At 33.4% G+C, this 25,969-nt stretch overlaps 1 protein-coding gene across 10 annotated transcripts in view; it reads right to left on the reverse strand.

Annotated features, from left to right (window-relative positions):
* Positions 1-25,969, reverse strand: part of PTPRK (protein tyrosine phosphatase receptor type K) — a 477,924-nt gene that overhangs the window by 57,227 nt on the left and 394,728 nt on the right. For all 10 annotated transcript variants that reach the window (XM_039881086.1, XM_039881103.1, XM_039881104.1 and 7 more), the window contains 2 exons: positions 25,174-25,447; positions 22,428-22,464 (listed from right to left, as the gene is read on the reverse strand). In XM_039881086.1, the coding sequence (XP_039737020.1) occupies positions 22,428-22,464; positions 25,174-25,447 (311 nt within the window). The remainder of the gene's footprint in view (positions 1-22,427; positions 22,465-25,173; positions 25,448-25,969) is intronic.

Genomic DNA, 25,969 nt, shown 5'->3' on the forward strand with positions numbered 1-25,969 from the left:
TGTTTTAAATGGTATTTTCCAAGGTAAACGCTTTAATTAGTCAAGACAAACCCATAGGACAGGGACCAAAGTGATGGTATTGAGTGGCAAAGAATAAGAGAAGACAAAGAATATTATTTGCCAAATTTGATAGATCTTGTAGGCAGGTCTACTTTTCTTCATTTCCACTGTTATTTGTTTTTATTGCTAACAGAATCTCTCCTCACTCTCTACATACTCACACAGACACATAATAAGTAGGTGAAGGTACTGTGATTTGCTTCAAACGTTTACTCTTCTATTTGTATTTTACCAAAATGGTCTTTCCTTTAAAACAAGTTAGATAACACAATCCTGTCATAACAGCTGTTTCTTAACAGCCAAAGGGTAACATTTGGACAAGGGATGAGAATCATTCACGTACTCCAATCTTACTTCCACAAAGCCCTTACTGTAATTACAGGAATCCAATACTCAGTTCCTCTCGCTTCTTCCCATGTTCCAAGCTTATTTGCATCTCCAGCCTTTACTGGAGCTGCTGTCCTGTCCTTCACTCTTTTGCAAATCCAATTTCCTTTATTTCTTCAATGCCTACCTTAAATACATCTTTACATGAGGCTTTCACCACTTGCCCTGGTAATACATCACTCCTTCATATATCAGAATCACATGGTCCTTTAAAAAAGTCTCGATTATTCCTTGTTTTATACTGATATATATGTATATTGTCCTCATTACACTGTAAGCTCCTTAAAGGCAAATACTGTTTTACACAGAATTGATGTTCTCTGCCCTGAAACCCATCCCTACCCAGCAAATTCTTGTTAGAGAGACTTCTGTGTAGCTGAGGGGCAATAACTGTTCAACAATTAAGTTTTTTCTTTATTTTGTGCAAAGTATTTTTAACTATGACTTTGCTTCCCTAGTCAAATTATAAAAAAAGAGAGATTATCTCTTCTAATTCCTAGTAAAAAAGACAATTATAAGAACACATAATATATATTTCTAAGGGTGTGAATTCCTAAACAGGGATAAGCTTTATACTTGAAATTGCTATTTGAAATAGCTACCCATACCTAGAATAAAATTTTCTTTCAATGAGGGGAAAGAACTGTTAAAGTAGTACATTATAGCATATGCATTAGTATTTCAAATAATATCATTTCTTTCAAAAATCAAAACTACTTTTAAATATATATTCAAATAGAATGTCTTATTTTTCTTTAAATATTTCAAAACATAGATTACAGACTTTTTTCTTTTAATCCAAGCCAAGACGTATAGACTATTTGTGAACAAATATTGAGTGCTTTTTATATGCCAGGCACAGGGTAGATGTTAGTGATATATCTTTTAGCTTAGAGGGGCAAAGAGACAGTAAACAAAAAAATTTTAACTAAAATTTTGATAAATTCTCTGACATAAAAGTTAAGGTATTATGAGGACACATAAAGGAAGACTCTCATCCAGTTTGGGGAATAAAGGAAGTATAAATATACTGAGCCCCAGAGGGTGTGTGCCAACGAGACAAAGATATTGAGTGAGTACATATTGCAATCAATGGGCAGTAACTCTGAAGAGAGGTCTGAGAGAAGAGAACAGGTTTGCAAGATGTCCTAGCATAGAATGTGAGTGCAGCCACAGTAAAATCTTGTACTAAGAGAAGAGGGCCCAGATCCAGGCCCTGTGTAGTAGTTAAAAATGAAGGCAACATGATGTATAAGCATTTCAAACAGCTTTAAAAGCCTCCTTGCAACAAGCAATTAAAGACAGCTTAGTGTGGCTAACATGTCAGAAGTACCACAAGGATATACTTGAAAGCTAGGTTACCACCAGATAATGGAAGGCTTTGTAGCTAAAGTAAAGATTTCAAACTTTATCTTCAAAGCAGTATTTTAAACAAGTGGCATAATCAGATTTGCATTCTTAAATGCTCTCTCTGGCTATCATGTGGAGAATCAATAGGAAGAAGCAATGATAGATGGGAGGACCAGCTTCAGTGATATTACAATGGTCCAGGCAAGAGATAAAAGTGGCTTTGACTAAACTAGTAACAGTAGAAATGGGGGAGAAAAACAGACAGATTCAAGTTTAGACAGTGGAATCAATAGTGCTTCACACCCTAGTCCAGAACATGTTTGAAGCTATAGTGAAATCTCGTAGAGAAAATATGAGAAGAGGGCCCAGATCCAAGCCCCGAGAAACTCTAAAGGAGGAGTAAGAACTAGCAAAACACACTAAGAAATTGTGCATGAAAAAAAGAAAAAGCCATGATAGTAGGGTATTATGGAAGAAGCCAAAGAAAGCAAAACTCTTGGTTTAGTCCTATTCTAAGTTTGGATAAACAGGAAAAGCAGTTACCCAAAAGGTTATTTGTAATTGTCATGTGAAAGCCGTGAACTAGTGGAAAAAAACTAGAAAAAAAACATGTTTATTTGGACATTTTCAAATTGTATAAAAGTTTTAAGTTCTTTGTTAAGAAATATATATATGTATCATTTTAAATCTCATGAAGCGAATAAGTTACTAAGCGTGATACATCTAAAGCCTATACTTACAGATAGGAGCTAGAAATAGACGTAAAGCATTTCTGGGGCAAAATTGAAAAAGCAGTGATAAATTATCAATAGTTCTCCAAAAGTTTATGGTCCTTGAAAATTTCATCTACATATGTGCCTTTTTATTATGATGAAAATCATATTATGTTCAGTTTGGATTTTTATAAGACCTCTCTTCCAAACATCTTCGAATAAGTTTATAGGTTCGTTTTGCTGTTGTAACAATAGCTCAAAAGATCAGAGGTATTTTGTAATCTGTAAAAACACCATTTTATAGATCAGAGAGGAGGCAGGAAAAATGTACAACAATCACTTGCTTTGCCCCATTAATGTACACAGCTCACACATACTTTCACTAGCAAGAATAGAAAATACCTATCTTATGCCGCAAAAAAGGAGACATTTTGAAAGATAAACATCATAAGGTTTCTAACTTAACCAGCAGTGTTTCTAGCTCAACTAGCAGTTGTTCATATTTATCTGTATATCCTGACATTATCTGTAGAAGGTCCTTAAAACCTGATTCTTCCATTAGGTGACTGTGTTATGTGAGACATGGATGTCTCTTATTTCCTATTTCTAGTTGTGCATCTTGAAATTGCTTCCTTGGATTATTTTAATCTTATCAAAGCCTTCATATATGTGGCTCAAACTGAAAAAGGAAAGTTTTCATTTTTTATTTCCACAGATAAGTCCTACATGGCTGATCAGATAGCAGCTGGATTATTCTCCTAAAAGCAGTTCATTCTCTACACAAAGCATGTGCACGTCAGGTTTGCTTTTCATTTTCCTAAGTCAGAAATCAAGTTCAAGAAGAATTTCAAGCTGATGTGAAAAGAATTCTCCCCCAAAGTCAAATGTCATTTATTACAGACTAAATTTTTCACATGGAAATTGTTATGAACATCTGAACATTATATGATTGAGTCATAGTATTTGTTTTCTTCCCCAACAAATATTTATTAGATCCAAAGAAATATACTAAAAGATATGTCAAATAAAATGAAACTTCAAGTTTGGAAGAAATGTTAACATCGTATATATCAAACTTTTAAACGTGGGGGAAATTTTTAAGTCTGTATCACTGTTTGTTGGGGATTTAGAAATAGCCTGAGATAAGCTAATCTAAAAATATTTTTAAATCCTATGTAAAAGCCCAAGATAGGACATACATGAAGAGCAGATATAATAGCTGAAGCAGAGATAAGAAACTCAAGCCTTGAATGTTCTGACTTCATCTTGCTCCACATCCTTGAAAACCACTCATTTAACTGGATTTACAATTTAGGCAATCTAGACATCAGCCAGTGATTTGGCTAAGGCCACACAAGTGGTTTGTAGAACCCAGGTCATCTCATTCAAAGCCTAGTATATTTCCTTTTACAGCACAGTTAAAGATATGGTTCCTGTCCTCTGTAACTTTATACCTTGTTTGGAAAGAAAATAAAAATGTACAAGATAACATAATCTGTATGACATTAAAGTTATATAAATGCTACACAGTAAATGCTGAAAATTCAAAAGAGGAACAGTTGTGAAGTTGAAACCCCCTGAATCATTTTAGGAAATTGAGAAAGTAATTTCAATGTCTGCGTAAAATTTCTGAATGTTCTATATAAGAGTAGAGTATGGCAAATACCATTTTTTTTTTGTGGGGTTGGTGGGTATGTGGGACAGCTAATGAGAAAATGCCAAGTAACCACGACTTTTATTCCATTTTTTAAAATCATTTGTGCTCTTGTCCCCCAACAACTCACTGCCCAAATCTTTCTGAAATCGAATTGAATTAGGTCTTCTTTTCTTTTTTTAAAAAAATCTTGTACTTTATCTTTTACTTTGCAGATTTTAAACCAAGTCAAGATAGCTTAAAAACTAAAATTTAAAATGACTAAGAAAAAGAGGTGTATCACTCCTTACTTTCTTTCCCTGTAAGAAAAAAAACCTTACCTGCCTAGTGGCCTGTCTGAATCAGTGTCCTTAGTTTCATGCCTTGTCTTTTCCTGCACCCTCACCCAGTGCCAGGGCCCATCAGGCCACAGCCTAGCAGAGTCACTAGACCAAAGACTTCCTGTGGAAGGCAGCCGTTATTTGAACAGCTAAAGTGTTTCTAGTTGTGCCTGCTCTCATTTCAATATCCTGGCTGATTTTGACCTCTGACCTGTTCCTAATTTCCAGCTCTGCATAGAGCAGGCTACAGAGGTTTATCTAGCTGCCATCTCTCACATCCAGAAGACTCTGGCTCCAGACTTCACCTTCCCTTCCAGTCAAAGCTGGTTGGTTCCTGCCTCACCCTACCTCCTGCTCTGGGCTCTGTGCTGTGCTGAATTAGCTAGCCTCCTGTGGTTTTCCTCCTTCTGGCTTCTGGCTCTGTGAAACAGATCATGTTGATTCCCATAAGCTTAGCCAGTCACCTAATTCAGATCAGCAATAGGAGATTCCTTATTTTGTTAAAAGTTTGTAAAGGCCATAGCTCTAAAAGCTTCATCAAGTTAAACTTATAGGTGAGTGATTCTAAGCTCTCATTATAATCCAAGACATTTTCAGCCAAATATATCTGTAATTATTTATCATGTCTTACTTGTCTATAAACTGCTTGTAACTAGATATTTTAAAAAATCAAATAACCATCAAATATGACAGTCAAACTATCAGAGTGAAAACATGCAGCTCTTTATAGGATGAATAGATGCAATAATTCTGGTTTCCAAGGGCTGAAAGGTTCTATGGGTTCTACATTAAAAATTTTTTTTTTTTAAATCAGTACCATGAAGGAAGGAGTTGGTAGCATCTGTCACAGATGTAGGTCTGGTTACTAAAGGAATATCAAAACACACTCAGGATCATACCGCCTGGACCTGACACTAGATCCTTATTTACTTGGATGACAAATATTTTTTAAAAGATTAGCAAAGTTGTACTGTGAACCAGTTATAAGCTATGTGAACTTCCCAGAGAGAAAGCAGTTGAATTTTAAATGTCTAAAAAACTGATGGGAATGTTGTTGAAGACACTGTGGGGCTTTTGAGAAGTGGACGGAGAGGTAGCTGTGGCGAATGTAGGAAAAGAATAAACAACAATTTTTAGTAGTTCTAAACTGTTTTCACTTGTTCCTATTCCCTGAGAAGTGTCCTAGAAAAATGTTACTGATTTTGGTCCATAAGGGTAGCACTTGGGGCCTGGCACAGATGCCAAAGCTATGCTCTTAATTTGAAAGTGGACTTTGTAGAGGAATTTCTGGAGATACTAAGTTATAATGGTACAAGGTAGCAATTGTTAAAGTCAGATATAGAGCATAAAAACCCAGCTGACAAATCTCTTTCCAAACAGTTTAGAACTATATTGAAACTTCAGCAGATTATAGCCATTTCACAATTTTCATCTTGCCAGATTTCTGAAGATTTTAGAACAGAATAAGTCTGCTATTATTGCATTAAGATAAATTTTTGTTCTCTTTTACTGACACACAGATTTAGAAGTTACTTGAAATGGTGGTTTTATAGTGAATGAAAGATTTTGAATTATAAAGTAAAACTGATGATTAAAGGTCAATTTCACAAGTCAGAAAAAATTTTGTATACAATCAATATTGAGTCTGATTAGAGTTCTACGAATGTCAATGAGGACTCGAACCCCTCAGGTACCACACAGCTTCATATAAAAAGAAATACTCCATTACACTTAGGACCAGCTCCTTGAATGCAGATCAGAGTCCCTCAGTACAAGCTATGCCTGGGTCAATAACTGTGTGGACAGATTAACTAAACCCTTTGCAAAATTATGTTACCCACAATGTTTTTTATATAAAGCACAATGCATTTTTAAAAAAATCAACAGAAATATGTGCACAGGTAAAGCAATTAAAGTCTAATTGGGTCTCATTATGGAGAAAGGCAGCCCCATCAATTTACCATTTCTGTTTTCAGAAATAATCCAACAATGATAGAAACACAACATACAAATTGAGGATCAATTTTTGTTCAGCAGCATTTCAACCATCAAAGTGTTTAGTACAAGCTTCCCTTTGATAAGAGAATCATTAAAATCTTCATCAAAGAAATGTTTGCTTGTTTAAATTCTTATATTTGCATGTTTAACAAACTACGTTGTATTCATTCACATATTCATTCACTCATGCAGTCAGTATGAAATTATTAAATATCTAGAGTATTGTAAAGTCAATGAGTTTGGTGACGAGACTGATAAAAAAAAAAGGGGGTTCTGAGTTTTGTGAAACTTAGTCTCCATAGATTTAAAAATAAGCTATCAAAAATATTTTAACATTTTTAAATGTTAACAGTTTCAACATTTAAAATTGTCAAAGTTTTATATTTTACAATTCCTTCCCTTTTTGGAGAATGAAGTAGTTATGTCAGATGTTATTTGTGTTTTATTTTTAACTTGAAGTAAAAGGATTAGGAAATCAGAAGTAGATGAAAAAGACTTGATGATTGAGGCGTAAACTGAAGTTATATTAAAGTATTTAAGTTCTTAATAAATACTTGTGGATTGACTGAATGAAATATTTAAATCAAAGTGGTATATATTGAATATTTTGTTATAGATGTTATAGAAGTAATTCTGAAGTAATATTGTGTTTCATAGCTATGAGAGAAAGATATATTAGCAAAGAGAAAGATGCGAGTGAGATGAACACAAAGATTTTGAAACTACTTATTTAATGTTGTTTGTGCCGTGGTTAAAGAAAATTCAGGGAGTTCTCATTTTCTGCTGCTGAAAATGTTGTCCTCCCACTCAGAGGACATTACCTACATTAACTGTTAAACTATATTAACTGTTTTTACAAAACACTATCAAAGACTCCAGTGAGGGTTTCTGCCAATGTCACCTGAACACGTGGTGGCAACACGGTAATGATACAATATAAGGAAATTCACATTTTCACTTTATGATCTGCCATTTGAAAATATACTCGTTACAACAAGTCATACCAAGGTGGGGATTAGGAAAAAAAAAAAAAGCTCTGCAGGAATACCTTTCTCAAAACAGATAAATAGAAACAAATGCCCCAAATAAGCACTGGCATAGAAAGTTAAGTTTCATAACAGTAGTTCTCAGATCAGCCGATAGTGACTTCTGGAGGCATCTAGAAAATGTGTAGAAACATTTTGGTCTCCCAGTGGTTAGAGTTGAGACTCAATAATATTTAGGGGTAGAGGGGAGAAGCAGGGCAGTCTGCATTCCTAGTTATTGCAGTCTGTGATTCCATATATAGCAGCCAACATCAGAGTATTCCTTTTGTCATCTAGTGTGGTTATGTCTCATCATTTACGTAATGAGGTATATCTTATTCGAAGTATTTCCTTTAGCTTTTTTTATATTAAGGTTAGGAGTTTTATTGATTATTTTTGAAATTATGTATTTTGGCACAATAAATGTATTTTGTTTCATGAAAATGAAGGTCTTACAAAATAGCAGTTATATTTGGGGACTAGGATGGTTGGGGAACCTATGTTTCATAAACATGTCTCAGTACATGAACAAAAAAAGCCCAGGCAACAAAGGCACAGGGAGTTCAAGGGCTGTGGGAGAAGGAGATCAACAAAATCACCAAGTTTTATCAGATCTGCATTCTGGGGTGACCACATTGTGTTCCTAGGAGCAGCAACATCTGGGAGGTCTTTAGAAACAAATACTTAGCCTTTCAAATAACCAAACTATAAGATGGCTGCTAGCAACATAATTATATAGAGAATGCTAATTTTAAAGGTAAGAAATCATTATGAAAAAAAAACAAAAAACAACAAAAAAAAAACTTAAGAGAAGTGAGAGTTACTAGCCATAAATAAAAGAGAATAGAACCTTCATCAATAGAAAATGGCAAGAAAAAAATATAGACAGTGGTAAATAGAATGTGAGTGTCTAAATGTCAGTAAACATATGGTATTCATCTTTGTACTCCTAAGACTGTTTATACTTAACACTCAGCATGATAAGTACTTAATAAAATATTGAAATAAATATGGGAAATAAAGAATTAACAAAATGAAAAAAAATAGATATATCATATGATTAATTATAAAGGATTCTTGAAAGGAACTACCAATCAATCATCCCGATTTTTTGGAATGTAAATGACCATAGATACAGAGATCATTTTGATGGTTGCCAGATGAGAGAGGGTTTGGGAGGATAGGTGAAAAAGGAATTAAGATGTACAAATTCCTGATTATAAAGACAGTCACAGGGATGGAAAGTACAGTATAGGAAATATAGTCAATATTATTGTAATAACTATGTATGGTGTCAGTTGGGTACTAGACTTATTGGGGTGATTACTACAGTTATATAAATGTCTAATCACTATGTTGTACACCTTAAATTAATATAGTATTGTGTATTAACTGAAATTGAAAAAAAATGTTAAAAAAAAAAAAGTAAATGACCTGATTTCTTTGAGATCGCTTCCTGAGTCATTCTTTCAGTTGTGTTTGGAAGAAAGTGAAGTCTTGTTCACAGTGTCACCATCTCTCCCACCCTTTTATTTTGGACTAATCAGATTTTTCTGCCTCCTGACAGTAAACAGTCCTATACATTTGATCCAAGGTCTTTATCACTAACAGATCCTCTTGGGGAGAAAAAAGAGACATAGCATACTAAGTCATTTAAGTCATCTCAGATAAAGAGTGAATTAGTTCACATCTCAGGGGAAATTTGAAACTGGAATTGCCCATTCTGAGGTACCTCTACTTCGTGCAGAAAAATTAATTTAGGTCATTTTCTGATACCGGGCATGTGAGCAACTGTTCCTGTGAATGGATCCAAATGAAAGCATGATGCAAACGTGGGGCACATCAGTCCTTTGAGAGGGTTACTCAACTGAGGCTCCAGAGTTCTCAGAGCCTCCTGGAACATTTGACTACAAAGGTTTAAGAATGTATACCTCAAAATGATAGTTAGAAAATCAAATTTAAATTTTATTACTCCTATGACACTAACACTTTCAGGAAGTAAGTCTAGGATTTTACTACATATTTATTTCAATGAAGTCTTTACTTAGATAAAGAAAAATAGAGTGAAGGCAATCATGTTTAAAGTATCTGCAAAAATCATTTTAGCATCTTTTTGTTAAACATCTTGTGATTGTGATAATAGATTAGGGAAATGAGCACATTACTGGTCACTTGGTCAATTCTAAAACTGAATTCCTCTGAAACTAGAAAAGAAATAATCCATAGTTTAGAAATATAAAATATTCTTCTATTTTCTCTGTAATATTTTACTTTAGATGACTATATATATTATGGAGCAATTTGGATTTCTTCTTTAACATTTTTAAAACAATCATTACATTGAGAGAAAAAACTGAGCTTTTTGATTCACAAAAAAAGTCCATGTGGTTTTAAACTGATTCCCAAAACCATATGTTCTTTATCAATAAACAGGATATATAGTTCAGACGTTTCACAGCAATGTTTCACAGACATCATTATATTGAACACTGAAAAAGACTTCTATCAAAACATCTGGTAAACAGAAGTCAAACTGAATATAACTGGTGATGTGCATATATATTTTTTTCAACTCAGTTATACATCTTAGAAGAGATTTTTTTCCCTGGAAAAATTTGAAATACTAGTATTCTTTATGCATTTTTCTATGATTGTTGTGACATTCATCTTGTCATTCTGCAAAACATTGTATAGATTTTTCAAATAGCTTCTTTAAACTTGGTTATTAAAAAAAGTTTTTTTTTTAGCAGTGAATTTAAAAACACTCTTCACATTTTCCTCTGCAATCGATTTACCTAATGAATCCCAACTCACTCCTGTGGCTACTCATGCTTTCTTCCACTTTGATTAATTTTTGACACATTTTGTTTTTAAAGAATAGAAAGTACAGTTTTCTTTTAGGGAAGCTGCTCTCCTCAATGTGAGAATGAAGAAATCTGAAATCAGAGACTGTTAGTGATTAATAAAAGCATTTCATAAACCAAGACCATTTAGAATCGATAGCAGCTCAGGAAATGTGACAGAACCACTATGGACTTAAAGATATTCCAAAGCAAACTAAAGTATTTCTAGAATTTCCCTAAGTGGTGGCCTTTGATATGAGAGCTTGAATGTTGTTTTTTTAATTTGTCAACTTGAAACAAAATGCACCACATAAATTGAATAGTTAACTGTTCACATGATCATTTCTTCATTCTTTATAGAAAAGTTTTAAAACAAAATCAGTAGTATCATTATGTAAATCATTTAACAATAAAAATAAACAATCATTTGCCCATTAGATAAGCAAAATCTTAAAAGACTGGTATCAATTAGTATTGATAAGAATACAGAGAAACAAGTAATCTGATATATTGCTTGAAATGTAAATTTGTATAATTCTTTTTGAATGTGATTTGTCTGTAATTCTTTTAAAATATATACATATCATATGACTTAGAACATTGCTTTAAGGAATATATTTTATAACAGACAATGTAAAGATCTTAGCCAAGAATATTTATTCCATTATTGCATGTAATTACAAGACATATGAACAACCTAAGCATCCATCAGTCGAGGAAGAATTAAGCATATATTCATGCAATGGAATATCTGTATTTTCTAACCTGAAAATATATCCAAGACATTTTAAGTTAAAAAACAAATGCAAGCTTTAGGCCACTATTTTAGAATGATAGCAATTTTTAAAAAATGAACAGAACAAAAAGAGACTCATGGACATGGAGGATAGACTAGTGATTACCAGAGAGAAAAGGGAAGGTAGATGGGTTAAAAGGGGTCAAATACATGGTGACAGAAAGAAATCTAACTATAGGAGGTGAACACACAGTGTAAACATATATATGCCTTACTGTTAAAGTGTACAGCTGAAACTTATTGGGATTTTGTTAACCAATGTCACCATAAAAAAAAGTGTTATATCAAAGTTAAATTTACTAAAATCAATAACTGTTTTGGTTACCTAAGAGAATGTCTTTAGTCTTAAGAAATAGTAAAGTGTTTAGAAATAAAAGGCAAAAAAAAAAAAATCTGTATTTTTTTTAATAGAAATACAGATATGCCCCCATAATTGAAAAGTAGTTCTGGAGATTCTCACCAGTTTGGTAAATATATAAAATTTTGTATCTACAACACATTAGATTGGTGATTTGCTTTATAAAATCTGATCCAAAAAGTCTACATAGTATTCAGATAGATATGAAAATACTTCTTTAAAGGAGGTTATTAGCAAATCCTAAATTATAGCAAATCTATAACATAGACTTTAAATATTCTACCAGAATGAAAAAGGAAGTATTCTATTTCTGAGAACTGATCTTGGCAGAGTTGAGGAATCTCCATGAGGATGACTTAAGACAGATGTGGCCAATGACTACTTTTACCTCAAACCTGTTCTACAGGGTACCTGCATACAGGTCTCATGTTCTCCATGCCACAAGTGTCTTCCTTGGAGCTGAGTATTTGGCTTAGTGCCTGATAGAGAGTAAGCAGACAATAAATACATTCTGAATGGATGACCAAACTCTCAATGTTTAGCACCTGGTGGAATAGTTACATGTAGGAAAATTAAACAATGCATAAAGATGTGTTCAAGAGGTGACTGTTATTCATCATGATGATGTGAAATTTATATTTAAAAGAAAAATCAGACACCAACAGTGTAGTTGTTACCATCATCACTTCTGAGAAGTGATATGGTAGAAAAGCCTTGAGAAAAGCCTGAATTGAATTACATGAGGTGATGTTTTAGCTACATACTTTCAGACCTTTAATTTTTTTTTCCTTGCCTCTACAAAAATTTTCTTATTTGCTCAAGTCTTTACTATACAGTTAGACCACCACCAACAAACCATATTTACTTCAATTATCTCTCCTAGTAGCTAAACTTGTCAGAAAAATAATAACTGGCCAACAGAGCAGCTTTTTTAAAGAAGTCAGACCGAAGATGAAGGTTATCAAGGTGAGCAAAGTCTTACTAGTACAGTGAAATCCTACCATAAAAGCATAGCCCAGGTGAATTTTCATCTGGGAAATTTTAACAGAAAACAAACCAAGAACTAGTTTCCTCAAAGGCAAAGAGTGGAATTTTAAGAGAAACAGATGCAAAACCAGGTGTTATTTGTAAATAACAGCAGCAGCCAGCAATTAAAACATCATCTTTTTAAATTTGCAATATGGAGACACACCTGCACACACAAACATCTATCAGGAAGAGTAGCATTGTTTTAAAAAACACAATTTATGTATTTACTTAAGGGTCATTGATACTCAAATTGTGTACTTTCTGCTATAACCAGGGATATATAAAATGTGGCACGGATCACTTATCACCTCCACTATCATATTTACAAACATAAATTTCTGCATTTCCTTAAACAATGAAGCAGAAATGGTAATTATCAGTAAGTTCAGCAGGAGCTCTTGAAAGAGTAAAAAATGTAAAAAGCGAACAAGATTACAATTTTTGAAGCTAGGTTGTGATGTAACTATTTAAATGTTTGGGTGATAACATTCACTTTCTGTCTTTAAAATAAAAACACACTAAACTATATACGTGCTCAAGTATCTCATTTCACAAAATCTGAGAAATTTTTATTTTGAAATGAAGTAGAATTTTTCCAACATTTTTTATGAATGTAATAGAAAATACATAATTTACTTGAGAAAACTGATCTCTGAAAAATTCCTTACTAATATAAAAGCTTTAAAAACATAAAACAAATTTAAAAATATGTCATTAATATCTTTCCTTCTATCAATAGTGGTCACTGCTCATTCGAGAAAGATCCAATTAATTTTCTACTCTAATGTCATTTATTAAATCAGAGATAATCTTTAAAACAATCCACATTTCATTAAAAACTAAATAGAATGCATAATTTCAGACTCTAAACAGATAGGGATAAAGAATACTTGATCTATTATAGAATAATAATTATAAACCAATGCTCTATAACACTCTGCAAGTGTCTTTCAATGAGTCCAAACTGGATTTTAATCATTTATCCCTACAATAGGATAAATACAGAAAAAAGAAAGGCAGAGCTCATAATATCGTATATTGCAATAAAGCTAATGTAATCTTTTGATGTGAGGATTCACTCCAAGACCTGCTTTTAATTGCTAAGAACAAAAGTACTTTAAGTTCTCTGTAATTTAGTATTTCATTTCTTCAAAATCAAAGGATTGAAATAGAGAATCTGTACTGCCAGAATATAAAGATAATAACATCAACAGATAACATATATATGTATGTGAATATGCATGTATCTATATACATACTTGTAAGTGTGTATGGTTTTGGAAAGGCTGCACTTACAATACTGTTTAGAAACCTCCTTACCTACATATCCAAGTTCATCACTTACTAATTTTACTTCCTACATAATTTGCAGGTCCCAGTGCGGTTAAATTTTTCCGCATAACAAAAACCCCCTTTCCTCCAGTTTTCTATAACATACTCTTCATTTTCTCCTGAGCCCTTGTTAGCAGAGGCTTTAACATTCATATTTCTACTAACAGCCTGTTAAAGGCAATTTTGGCTTTTTGTATCATGATCCTAAGAATTATTTGAAGCCTCTGCCCACTGCCCAATTCCAAAGTCACTTTAATATTTTTAGGTATTTGTTAAAACAGGACCCCACTTCTAGGTGCCAAAATCTGTATTAGATAATTTTTATGCTGTAACAAATTACCAAATATTAGTGAATTAAAACAACACAAATTTATTTTCTTATATTTCAAGAGGTCAGAAGTCCCAAATGAATCTATGGGACTAAAATTAACGATGTTCACGGGCTTGTGTTCCTTCTGGAGGCTCAATGAGAAAAACTGTCTTTTCCAGCTTCCCAAGACCACCTGCATTCCTTGGCTCATGGCCTCTTTGTCTTTCTGCAAATCACATCACACTCCAATTCTTGCTTCTGCCCTCACATCCGTTCTCTGATTCCCACATGTTACTTATAAGGACTTTTATGATTACGCTGAGTCTATCTGTATAATCCAGGATAATGAACCCATCTCAAGGTCCTTAATACATCTGCAAAGTCACTTTTGCCATGTAAGGTAACATATTTACAGGGTCAAGGATTAGAATGTGGACATGTTGGGGTACGGGGAGAATTATGCAGCCTATCACAGAGCTCCATATCATTATGTATTTAATATCATATCAATTCTCCAGAAATGTTAACAGGCTCAGTTGTGATTGACATTTTTAAAGAAAGTGATTTTGGGGAGAGATAATCCTATCACCAAGAGTTTTTCCATCTTTGCTCCATAAGGTAATGCTATATCTGACCCTTGCTCATAAATGTCTATGAAATGTTATATGAGTAGTGGTGTTATTGTATTATTAGTCTCTTAAGGCAATATTCCTAAAATTAAAGATAGTAATTTTGACTTTGCTATTGACATTATTTAAATGAAACTCTAAATTATAAAACTCTCCCTGATAAACAATTGGTACCCGAGTTTGATGTCATCAGTATACACTAAACTACCAAATAAAAATCTCAAGATTGGTCTTTAACCACATTAGAGAAATGATTACTTTAGTGGACTTTTGTAATCATATTACCTCGGTTGACATGAGGATGGGAACTGAACATATATTAGTATTCAAATTGATGATTCTAGAGAGGTAGTGTGGAATGAGTGTGGTATCCTGAAAAAAGTACAGGGAATTGATTTCTGGTTCTACACTTTTGACAATCCATGCTACTTTGGAAAAATCATATCAGTAAACATCAGTTTTCTCATCCATAAAATGAAAACATGACTTAAAGCAGGGGTATTCAACTTTTAGAATAAAATTATTTTGTAAAAGAAATATTAAATGAAATATAAGTATTAATTTAAATTTATAAATTCAAATTTACTTATTACCAATATAATTTCCATTACTTATTACAAAGCAAATCAGTGAAAACATAGAATTGTTCAGTGGTTGATGTGGAATCGTGTTATGAGTGGCAGCTGCAGTATTTAAGAAATTATTTTAATATTCTTTTGTTGCACATTATCAATACATGCAATCTCAAATGCTATCAATTTAGTAACTCACTTTGCAACTTCTCAATATACTTAAAAACAGAGGTTTTATTTTTATATCTTTTCAGAAAGAAACAATGGAAAAAAGGTATTTAATATTCTCTATATAACAGGTTTGTGTTTGTGACCAGTTTTCAATTTTATAAAGTTTATTACAAAAGCAAATGCTCAATACCAAAAAAGCCTGCAAAATAAACTAGTAATACATCATTGCTAAAAATAAAAATTAATCAAAAATAACAATAAGCATAGTTCAATTGGCTTCTTACATCAGAGATTAGAATTCATCACTTGCCAGAAATTTCCCATCAGTAGCTTTGCTGTTTTCGAAGACTCCCCCATTACATAACTAGAATATTTATGTAGCATACATATTTACATTACATACAAAATTTTTATTGTATTTTTTATAGCCTTTAATTTTTCTCATGTCTTTCTATGTATCAGGAACTGGACCGGACGCTTTTCAAAGTCAAGGGCTTCTAAGTCATTTGCCCCCTTTATAATAATGTATATACTCTCTCAGCAGGGCCATTGAGGACAGGACATTGTGGACATCACACATTCATTGGGTTACAAGGAATCAGCTGACCCAATCAATGACTAACACACACAAGTGCTGCTTTCTGCTCAGTAGGGTGGAGAGTAAAACTTAATCTACTTTTAAATTGATACTCATGAAAAGAAAGTTGAAAATTAACATAAGAAATAATGAAATTAGTAACTCAGACAAAACTTTTCCTTCTACGTTTTTTCTGGTCTAAGAGTGCAACATAGCTGAAATGGAAGGTAAGCAAAAGCTAATTGGAATACTAAGAGGGTAAATTTTTATTCATTATTTTTTCATTTTTCTGTAAAGATTAGAAAGAAAATAAACACTTTAAATCATTTCTAAATTATGTCAATAAAATAAAAATGTAGTGAAAAAAAGACAACTGATATATATTCAGGGAATTGAAAAGTAGAATAATACTGGACAACAGTAGTCTTCCATTCATTCCTTCATCTATTCTAAAGAGATTGACTGCATTTATATTAAATATCAGGCATGGACAAAAAATCTAAGCAGACTGTCATCTCTATCCTCAAAAACCTTGTAGTCTATCTAAATAGTTCTTAATCCTAAAAAAATTACTGAATAATAAATAATTTGTATAGTTGTTAGCCGTTAAATCTACTGTAGAAATATTATATTATTATTTTACTTCAGTTTTTCAAAAGTAAAAGGATATTTTAGTTTTGCAAACAGGTTTTAAAAATTGATTAGCTGTTAGTTTTTTAGTATAATATAGTATAATAGAGAAATAGCTTTCCCTATATTAAAAAAAATTTACAGTGATAAGGCCTTTGACAGAGCAGCAGGAAATACTGGTGCTTAATAAAGTTTCAACCCATGAACCACTGATTTAAGCTTTATTAAAATTGTGCTTGTTCCCAGCTTGGTTTCACTTGGATATGCTTTCATTTTCCTCAGTTCAAGAAAAATGAAATTCCAAATTACATAAATTTTTGAAAATTAGGACTTAGATCCAATAGGCAGGACAAATGAGGTACAAGAGAAAGAAGTGTAAGTACCAGCAAAAACACTTAGGCATTTTTAGGAAAAACAACAAAGTTATTCTCATTGACTAGTTTTTCAGAAGGGATGTCAGTTTCAAATGCAAGTTCATCCTAGGGATCCAGAAAAGCCACACCCCTGTCAGAATTTCTTAATGGCCAGACTAAACTAATTGACATTAATTTCCATCAGCTTAAAAAATTGTATAAAAAAACCTGAAAATTTCTTCCTGATGCTTTACCATTTCCTTCAACATGTAGCTGGCAAAATATAAAGCATCTTAGTACAACTTAGGAGACCAAGGTTGGGATTTTAGACTCTGAAATCCAATTAAATATTTTTTTCTTTAGACCGCAACTCTGTTTTTCAAACTATCCTTCACTGCAACTGTAAGCTCTGTAAGAAATATAGCATAAGAGTGCAATTTAAGAGCTGAGATTGTTGAGTTGTACTCAGGTTCAAGTTCATCTGAGGTAAATATAGTGCGGATGAATTCACTCAAATAGTTTCTATACACATGGTAGAACCAAATGGAGTTTCCATGGCTTTACTGTAATTTCTTGACAGACTAAATGTTCTTTTTCTTCTCATGTTTGTTATTTTTTAATGTCCGATCACCTAAAAAGACACTTTTATCCATCTGCACACTCAGAGAAAAGGGCACCAATGAAAGATTTGACAAAAGCAACATGAGACAAGAGTAAGATTATACAAAAAATGCTTAAAAAAAAACCCCTACTCATCCAGTAATTAGGAAATGGACAGCAAAGGAAGGAAGAAAGAATAAAAATGAAATATTACTAGTGTTTGTATGTTTTATCATATATGTTGGATAAATTCTTCCATACACACCTATTCTCTTGTGACTAGTTAATTGTTCTTAATATTAAAATGTATGCTTAAAATGCATGCTAGCAATGAAGTCAAGATATTTTTAAGAGATTGGGAACGACCTATATCATGGTTTAACTATAGCTAATATTCTGAATTAATAATGACCTGATTAAGCCAATCCCTATAAAAGAATTCTCCAACCTTAAAGACATCTTTTACAATCACATGTCAACTTGGGGTTTATAAAAAGAATAAAAAAGCTAATATTAAATAAATGGATGAATGTAGATATGCACGCCTTAGGGTTTGGAATTTTCTTTTTATCATGGCTTCTAGGGAAACTGTGTGAGTTCTTTCTTTCCAGTTATCTTAGAGCTCAATGAGGATAAACCCTAACAAAGTCCCTATGCCAAGGCAGCAAATGTGTTCTTGGTGTTCTAGACTGACATCTAATAGAGAAATAGGTGAACCATTTTTAAAATGTTGGTAATAATTAGTTTATATTGGTAATAATTAGTTTATATGGACTTCAAGTGCTTTCTTGCAATCATTCTTTGAAATAATTGGTGCTTTACATCTCATACTGAAACCAAACCACTGTTTTTTATTTTTATTCCTAAGGTGTTTGGCGGGGAATCTATCATTAGTTCAGATATTATCTGCTGTAAGTAACACATTACCCACCAAAGTGGTTTTCATGTTAAGAACATTTATTTTATCAAACATAAATATCTGCAGTTAAGGAGTTTCAGCAGTGGGTAGCTCAGCTCAGAGTTGTTGCAGATCCAAGTTGCCTTACTGTTTTCTTTGATTTTTTCCTCTTTGTAGCAAAGTTGGCTCTCAACTGCTAAATATCACACCCTCATGAAAGAATGCCCAATATAAGAACGATGGGTTGGGAATTGTCCTTGCTATCTCTCTTTTTATAAATTAGGAAGAAATAAAGAATTCTTAGAAGATCTGACAAAAGAGATATCCTTAGACCGCCCTGACCAAAACTGGGTTACATACACAACTCTAAACCAGTCATTGGTACTGGTGCATGGTGGGGAATGTTTAGATTAGTGGTTCTCAAAGTGTGACCACGTGAGCAGCAACAGCAGCAACAGCCATAAGCTTGTTAGAAATGCACATTCTTGGGCCCCTCCCTAGGCCTAGAAACTCTGGGGTTCTGTCCAACCACCTATTTTAACAAGGCTTCTAGGTAATTAAGATTCAAGCTAAAGTTTGAGAACGGCTAATTAAGGCCAATCTGATTCATCCTCTCGGTCTGAGCTGTTGTTATAAATTATATGTAAAAAGATACAGAACAAATCAATATCAAACAGCCTAGAGCATGCTCATTGCACTGTGCTCCCACCTCACTATACAAGTGACATTTCAGTGTTGTCCCTTTTTCTTGATGTATGACGAAAATCTTTTCTGAGACTTATTCTATTTTTTTGCTTTTCAAAGATATGGCTGACTAAATTCCTTTTCACATGTTTATAACAATTCTGGTTTTGGATATGCTATTCTATAAAGGGAATGACTTTCATGATTTCCAGTATAATTTAGATAAACCCTTTCACTCTATTTCTGTGTGACACATATCTTCTCAAAAGCTTCTTACCTAAATGCAAGTCAGAGAGCAGAAGCTTTGATCCCCACTGCAAATAACATAACTCCCAGAATACCTCTTCCCTTGTCACCTAATACATATTCACAACACTATTTATTTTAAACATCATGGTGTCGATTATATACTTCATACTTTTTCTTTTAGTACTTAAGCCAACTTCTGTATCCTCTTTATGTGATAGCTGCCATCAGGTATGAGTTCCAAAAATGCAGGAAAAAATCTATTGCATTGGAAATTTTCTAGAACAATTCTTCAATGTCAAAAATTTTCAGAATGATTATGGTATTCAGCACGTATACTAGTTGTTTTTGGCTTTTAAATTCTTTCACATTCCTTGAGAATTTTCAGTACCCTAAATCAGCACAGTGCACACATTTTAAGTACATAGTTTAATAGATTTTTATCTGTGCATACATACATCTGTGAAATACTGAACCATTCCTTGTCCAGAAGGTTCCTTCATGCTTCTTCCCAGGCAATATGGTCATGCCATTTTGACTATTAAGTGTGTCTTTAAAATACTCTGCCAGAAAGTTTTTATTTTCATTTTAAATTTTATACAAAAGATGACCATATTTGTATTCTGTTAGTTCAAAATTTAGTCAGACAGTAAGTTGGTTTTACTCTAATAAATGTGGTTTTCATATATGGAAAAATATTACATGTTCAGAGAAGGAATTACATTGGATCTGAATAGAAACATAAAAAATCTTTACTTTTCCAAGTAATTTCTATTATAAAAATTTAGTTTTGTTTTTATACATATTTCTTTATAACTCCATAACACAAACTATGTCTTTCTGAAGTTACAAAATGATTACAATAATTATGATGATAAAACAGTAGTTAACTCTTATGTAATAGTCACGACATATTAGGCATTATTCAACCATTTCATACATTAAACTTATTTAAGCCTTACGATAATAGTAAGAGGAAATTATTCTAATATTCTTATTTTGGGGGTGAGAAATTTAAAAAATTGCCCAATCCTGAAGAATAATAAGGAGCAAAGTCAAGATTTGGACCCAATCTGAGACTAGAGTCCTCACTCTTCTTATTCATAAACCACACTGTAAACCTGCCATCCAGAAGTATAGCAAGGATAAATTATTAGACAAAGAATAAACTATGAAAAATGGACTCTTTCTTACTATCCTTGAGTTTCTGGTAAATATTCTGTGCCACATGGGAAGTTTGATTTCCATAATTTCACCGTTCTTGTAGTTGAAATACCACATGATATTTTTCATCACAATTTTATTTGTATTGAGAGAGATGATATAATACAAATCTTGTGTAAATGCAAATAATCAAATAAGTGAATAAAAATTTTTAATTTTAGAATCATTTATAGCTACCTTTTCTCAGTTATAGAAGCACAGCATGACCATCTCTAAAGAACTGCTTAGAGGCTGATGCTAGACCATTTTACATCTCTGGCTCTATTTTAAATCTGGAAAAGCATAGGTGATATATTCGTAAATACGTCTGACATTGTCTTCTAAAATTTTCAACTCTAACTCTTGATCCATAAGCTAAGTTCTTAAAATAAATGCTCAGACATCATATGCATCTGTATACATTCTCTTTCCATTCATTAAGGATTGCTTTATTTTTTCAAGATCATGAGGAATCATAGTATTTGAATTAAAAAGCGAGTTTTTTTTCTCTTCTGCGAAGCTTTTTTATTACTTCTCATGAGTCAAGGAAAATGTTTTTCTTGATTGCCTTTACAAATCAAGAGCACAACACAAATGCTTAATTGGGCAGATTGATGATTAGATGGAGAAAAATGATGAAAGGAAAGATGCCAGTACAAACAGAATATGGCCATTCATTTTTACCCCAAATGAATAAACTACTGCTCATGAATGTGGGTCTAACACTAATTCTGGCAGCAAACAACCCAGAGCACCAACCCTCTGCAGAGCCCTAGGTCTGCATGCAGACAGCTTTTTCTTGTTTCTCTTGTTAGAATACACCAAGTAGCTCACTTTCTCTTTTTGGCACAATCAAATAAGTCTTAAATAAAGGATTATAAACATAATGAATGCTAGAGACTTTCTCCCACTCTTAGCTCTAAATACTCATTCAAAGATGAAAATGTTTTCTCCTAAAGAAACTAGGCAACAAAGCTATAATATGAAATGTCAGCAGGACCTTACTGGCCATTAGTCATCACGGATCTAATTTCTTGGCATTGGTTGAATTAAAATAAATAAATAGATAGATAGATCGATAGATAGATCGATAGATAGATAGATAGATAGATAGATAGATAGATAGATAGATAGATAGATGGATAGATGGATAGATGGATAGATGGATAAATAAGTTTTTTAAATTAAAAAAAGTAAATCTTCAATAAAACTGCACTACTAATGAAGACATGGACCAGTCTCCACACCTACGTTTTTACATCTACCTGGACTAGCTTGCTTCTTTTTACCTTTAACTGTCTACCACAGAAAGAAGCAGAGGTTTTTAAACAAGCAACTTGCTATTTTGAGCTGATACTGCTGAGCTTTTTCTCCCAATACATTGGTTGATAAGCAGCTCAAGACCTTTTAGACACTAAATGTCAGAAATAAGCCCTTCTAAAGTTTTCTAAATCCTTATAACAAGATTCCTCCAGTCAAGTTCTATAGGATGGGAAGTAGCACCCCATTACATGTTAAAGACACCCAAGTGAGTCAGAGGACTTGGCTGGCAGTTTAACTGGGCCCTACTGCAAATACTCTGTAATAGAAGTGCCACATGTAATTAGCCCTGAAGCAGGGAACAAAGCTCTTTCGTTTTAGAAAGCGGGCAAATGGAATTTCAAAAAAAATGAAAAGCAAACCTCTTACCTTTCGTAGCAATTCGTACACACTGGGTTTTAGTTTCCTGAAGCAAAAAATGAAAGAAAATAGTCAGTGTATACATAATGTTTCCTACTTCATAAACTATCAATCTGGGGGTTATAAAATAGGTTTATAAAGTACAGAATTGCAGTATTAAAGAAATTTTTAATGTTTTTATATGCACTTTCAGAGAGATTTTTTTAAAAATCTAAAATAAGGACTTTAAAAATATTTAATATTTTTCCAAAAATTTAGATATCTGTTTTCGGTTTGAAATGAAATAGGCTATCTTGTCTGAGACATCAAGTATAACATTCAACTTGCATATATTGTACTTTTGAACAGTCAGGAAAAAAAATGTAGTTGCAAAGCTAATAGAAATCAGACCCAAATACGAATTTTGTTTTTACCTCAAAGCTGTGCACTCAGACCAAAGCTGGGCATTACAGACTCATACTTGGAGTCTAGCATAACTAAAAAGCTAAATGACAGTAGTTAGAAAGATCACCAAAAAATTACATTACAGTTACATTATAATTTATCTGTTCTTTTTCTCTTTCTAATTTAGCAGTTAGGGATTAAATCTTTCTTGATGTAATTATTTTTCTCCTCTCGTCAGACTGATGGGGTCAAGGAATTAGTAGATACAAACAGATGCAAATTATTTTAGACTCTGTCTTTAACTTTTTTTTCCTTCATTTTTTCTAAATGTTGTGGGGTGGCATGAGGAGGTGAACCATACTTCTAGGTCCACAGCTCCTGGGCTTAATTAATTCAGTTTATATCTTTGCATGAAGATTCAAAGAGGCTGGAAAAGATGTTAAAGCCACTGAACAAAATAGAGGTTATTTGTTTTTAAGATGCATTTATAACTCCATCTTTAGTTGTATGCATTGATAAACCAAGAGCTTGTAATTTTCTCTTAAGCATTTATTCTTAAATTAATAAAGCACCGAGGGGGAATCAGTAATTAAAAATGAAAGCATGTATTTCTATTACTTAATTGTGACCTGAGGCCTTCATAGTAGGCTGCAAGAGATTGTTCCGCTTTCACATAAAGGCCTAAAGGGATTTTGATTTCCTAAAAGCAACTGCTGTTAACTCTATCAGTATTATCAGCCTCCGCTGATAGGAGCCACACCAATTTTAAAACTCTTTGCTAGGATAACTGTGAAATATATTGCTTCTACTCTGGACTTCGATTATATCTCATGCAGATATGCTAACAATTAGAAGAGAACATTTATAACAAAACTCTTATAGAGTGCAAAAGGAAATCCTTTATAACTAATAGACATTCATTAATACTTCTCTTATACCACACACCAAGTAACAAAAGTTAATTTGGAATCTGTCAGCTCTCTAAAGATGATTACCCAAACACATAACTATGTTTTCTACCACTATGCTACTTTATACCCAGAATAAAGTATTAACTTTTATAATCATCTCTTTTTCGAGCAAGCCATTTTTACCAGTGGTATGGAATGATGTGTAGGTGGGAAGTGGGTAGCTAACTTGCCTCTAAAGATTTCCTGTTATGCATAAACTAGAAGATGAGAAGAGCATTTTCAACTACGAGCAGTCTCTGGTTTTGGGGTACATTTTAGAAGATGCTGTGGCATTTTTTCTCTGCCATATACTGTAAGTCAGTCATATATAGTAAGCAGAAAGATGGAGCTTTTATTCAAAAGTGACCAGTTAATACCCTAAGTTTCATGGTCCCAGCAGAAATGTAAATGGATTGTTATGTCTTCCAATTAAACTATTCCAAGATATAATATGACTGTTGCGATTAGATATCATGTAATTCACATTATCTCTCAAGTACCCATCTCAGGGACTCAATTACCCAAACCCAGCAATTTTCTATACAGATACAAGTACCCCAAAATGTCATTCCGTTACTGGATTTTAAATTGTGAAAGTTTCTATTCTCAACATTTTTTTTGCTATTTTTCTCTAAAAAATAAATTAAATAAGTTTTAGGAAAGAAAATCTTTCCAAGAGAACAGCATGAGGCATGAAAGGCTAGGTTATTTCCCCACATATGGAACCACTAGTAGTTTCTAACTTCCTGTTGTGTTTTCCTCTTCAATATTCGTTTGGGATCAGTGGCAGTGCTCAAAAACAACTGTGTCCAAAATGGGAAAAGGAGGGACAACCAGGGAAACAAAACAGACTTCTCTAATGGCACAGCATCCAGCCATCTCCAGGCGGCCTTCTGTTTAGGTTCTGTCAGAGATACCACAGGCGTCCCATTACTTTGTAATCAGAAGATTGTTACTTGTTATTTACTATTTGGTTTGTACCCCTTGAAAAGTTTACAAGGGTTTATTAGCCTGCTGTGGAACACGCATTCTGTTTATCCTGCAGTAAATTTAATCTTCTGAAGTGTGCTACTACTGAGCAAAGAAGACAGAACAATGCACGATATTTACTGGGGCCCGAGTCCCAGCAGCAGTACCCCCACTTTTTCAAATCATTTTGCTCACAATTGCCCTTGTGTGCTTTCCTGAAGAAAGCTTAAGTAGAAGCAGTTACTAGGAAACAGGAGTCTTGTGCAATGTAACACATGGAGCCTCAGCCCAAAACTGTGCACGCTGTTGGGAACAGAAACAAAAACCCCTACACACCAATTTATTTCCTTTCATTTTTTTTTTTTTTCTGACAAATGGCACCAAGTATTTATAAAATTCGATTGCAGCTTTTCCTCAGGGTAGTGAAAAAGCAAATCTCGGAGGAAGCTTACCTTCTCCACACTGCTCATCGCCTGGAAATAGATATTGTATCCTTTGCGTGGAGCCAAAGGTGGGTTCCAAAAGCCCTGATAGGTTCTGTTGTCACCCACTGTGAATGGGGCAGGTTCGGGAAGATTCCCTGGGGGCAGCTCCGCAGCAAAGTAGTAGGGAGCACCGCTGCTCAAGGAGTTTTGGTATGTGACAGGCACCTGGTAGCATTCCATTGCTCCGGCTTCTCGCTTCGTTCGGTGCGGGTGCAACTCCTCTACGACAATCTGGTAAGCACTTTTAGGCAAAAGAAAAGCACACATTTAGAGGGCCTACATGCTAAGATTTCTCAAAAGAAGAATGAAGTATTTATTTAATAGTAATATGCAACACTTAAAAGTCTTTAAAGTCAGTCTTAACCCACGGCATTCTTTTGGCAGCTATTTTTCAATAAAATAGAATTTCATATGGATTCCAACCTTAAGGTATATTAAGGAGCTGAGAAAAAGTTTTAAAAACATCACATTTTTAAATATTGAGAAATGAGTCACCTTAATAAGGAACCTAACACTAATCAGAGACATATAATAGATTAAATTCCTTGTCTGATATTTTTAAATGTTTAAAACGAACATTTTCCTTTGAAATGATTGTATGGAAGGCCCAGTTCGAAGGCCCAACAGAATAGAATGACTGCTCAGGGCAGAGCCCGAAGCACCAGTCTGCAGTTGTCATCATGTTAGAGACAGAATGTGCTGACAGGCTTCTCCACCTCTTGACCTTGCCATGGCATCAACATTGGCTCACAGCTATGTAGAC

Source organism: Pteropus medius, unplaced genomic scaffold (assembly GCF_902729225.1).
Source record: "Pteropus medius unplaced genomic scaffold, Ma_sr-lr_union100, whole genome shotgun sequence".
Classification (NCBI taxonomy): Eukaryota; Metazoa; Chordata; class Mammalia; order Chiroptera; family Pteropodidae; genus Pteropus; species Pteropus medius.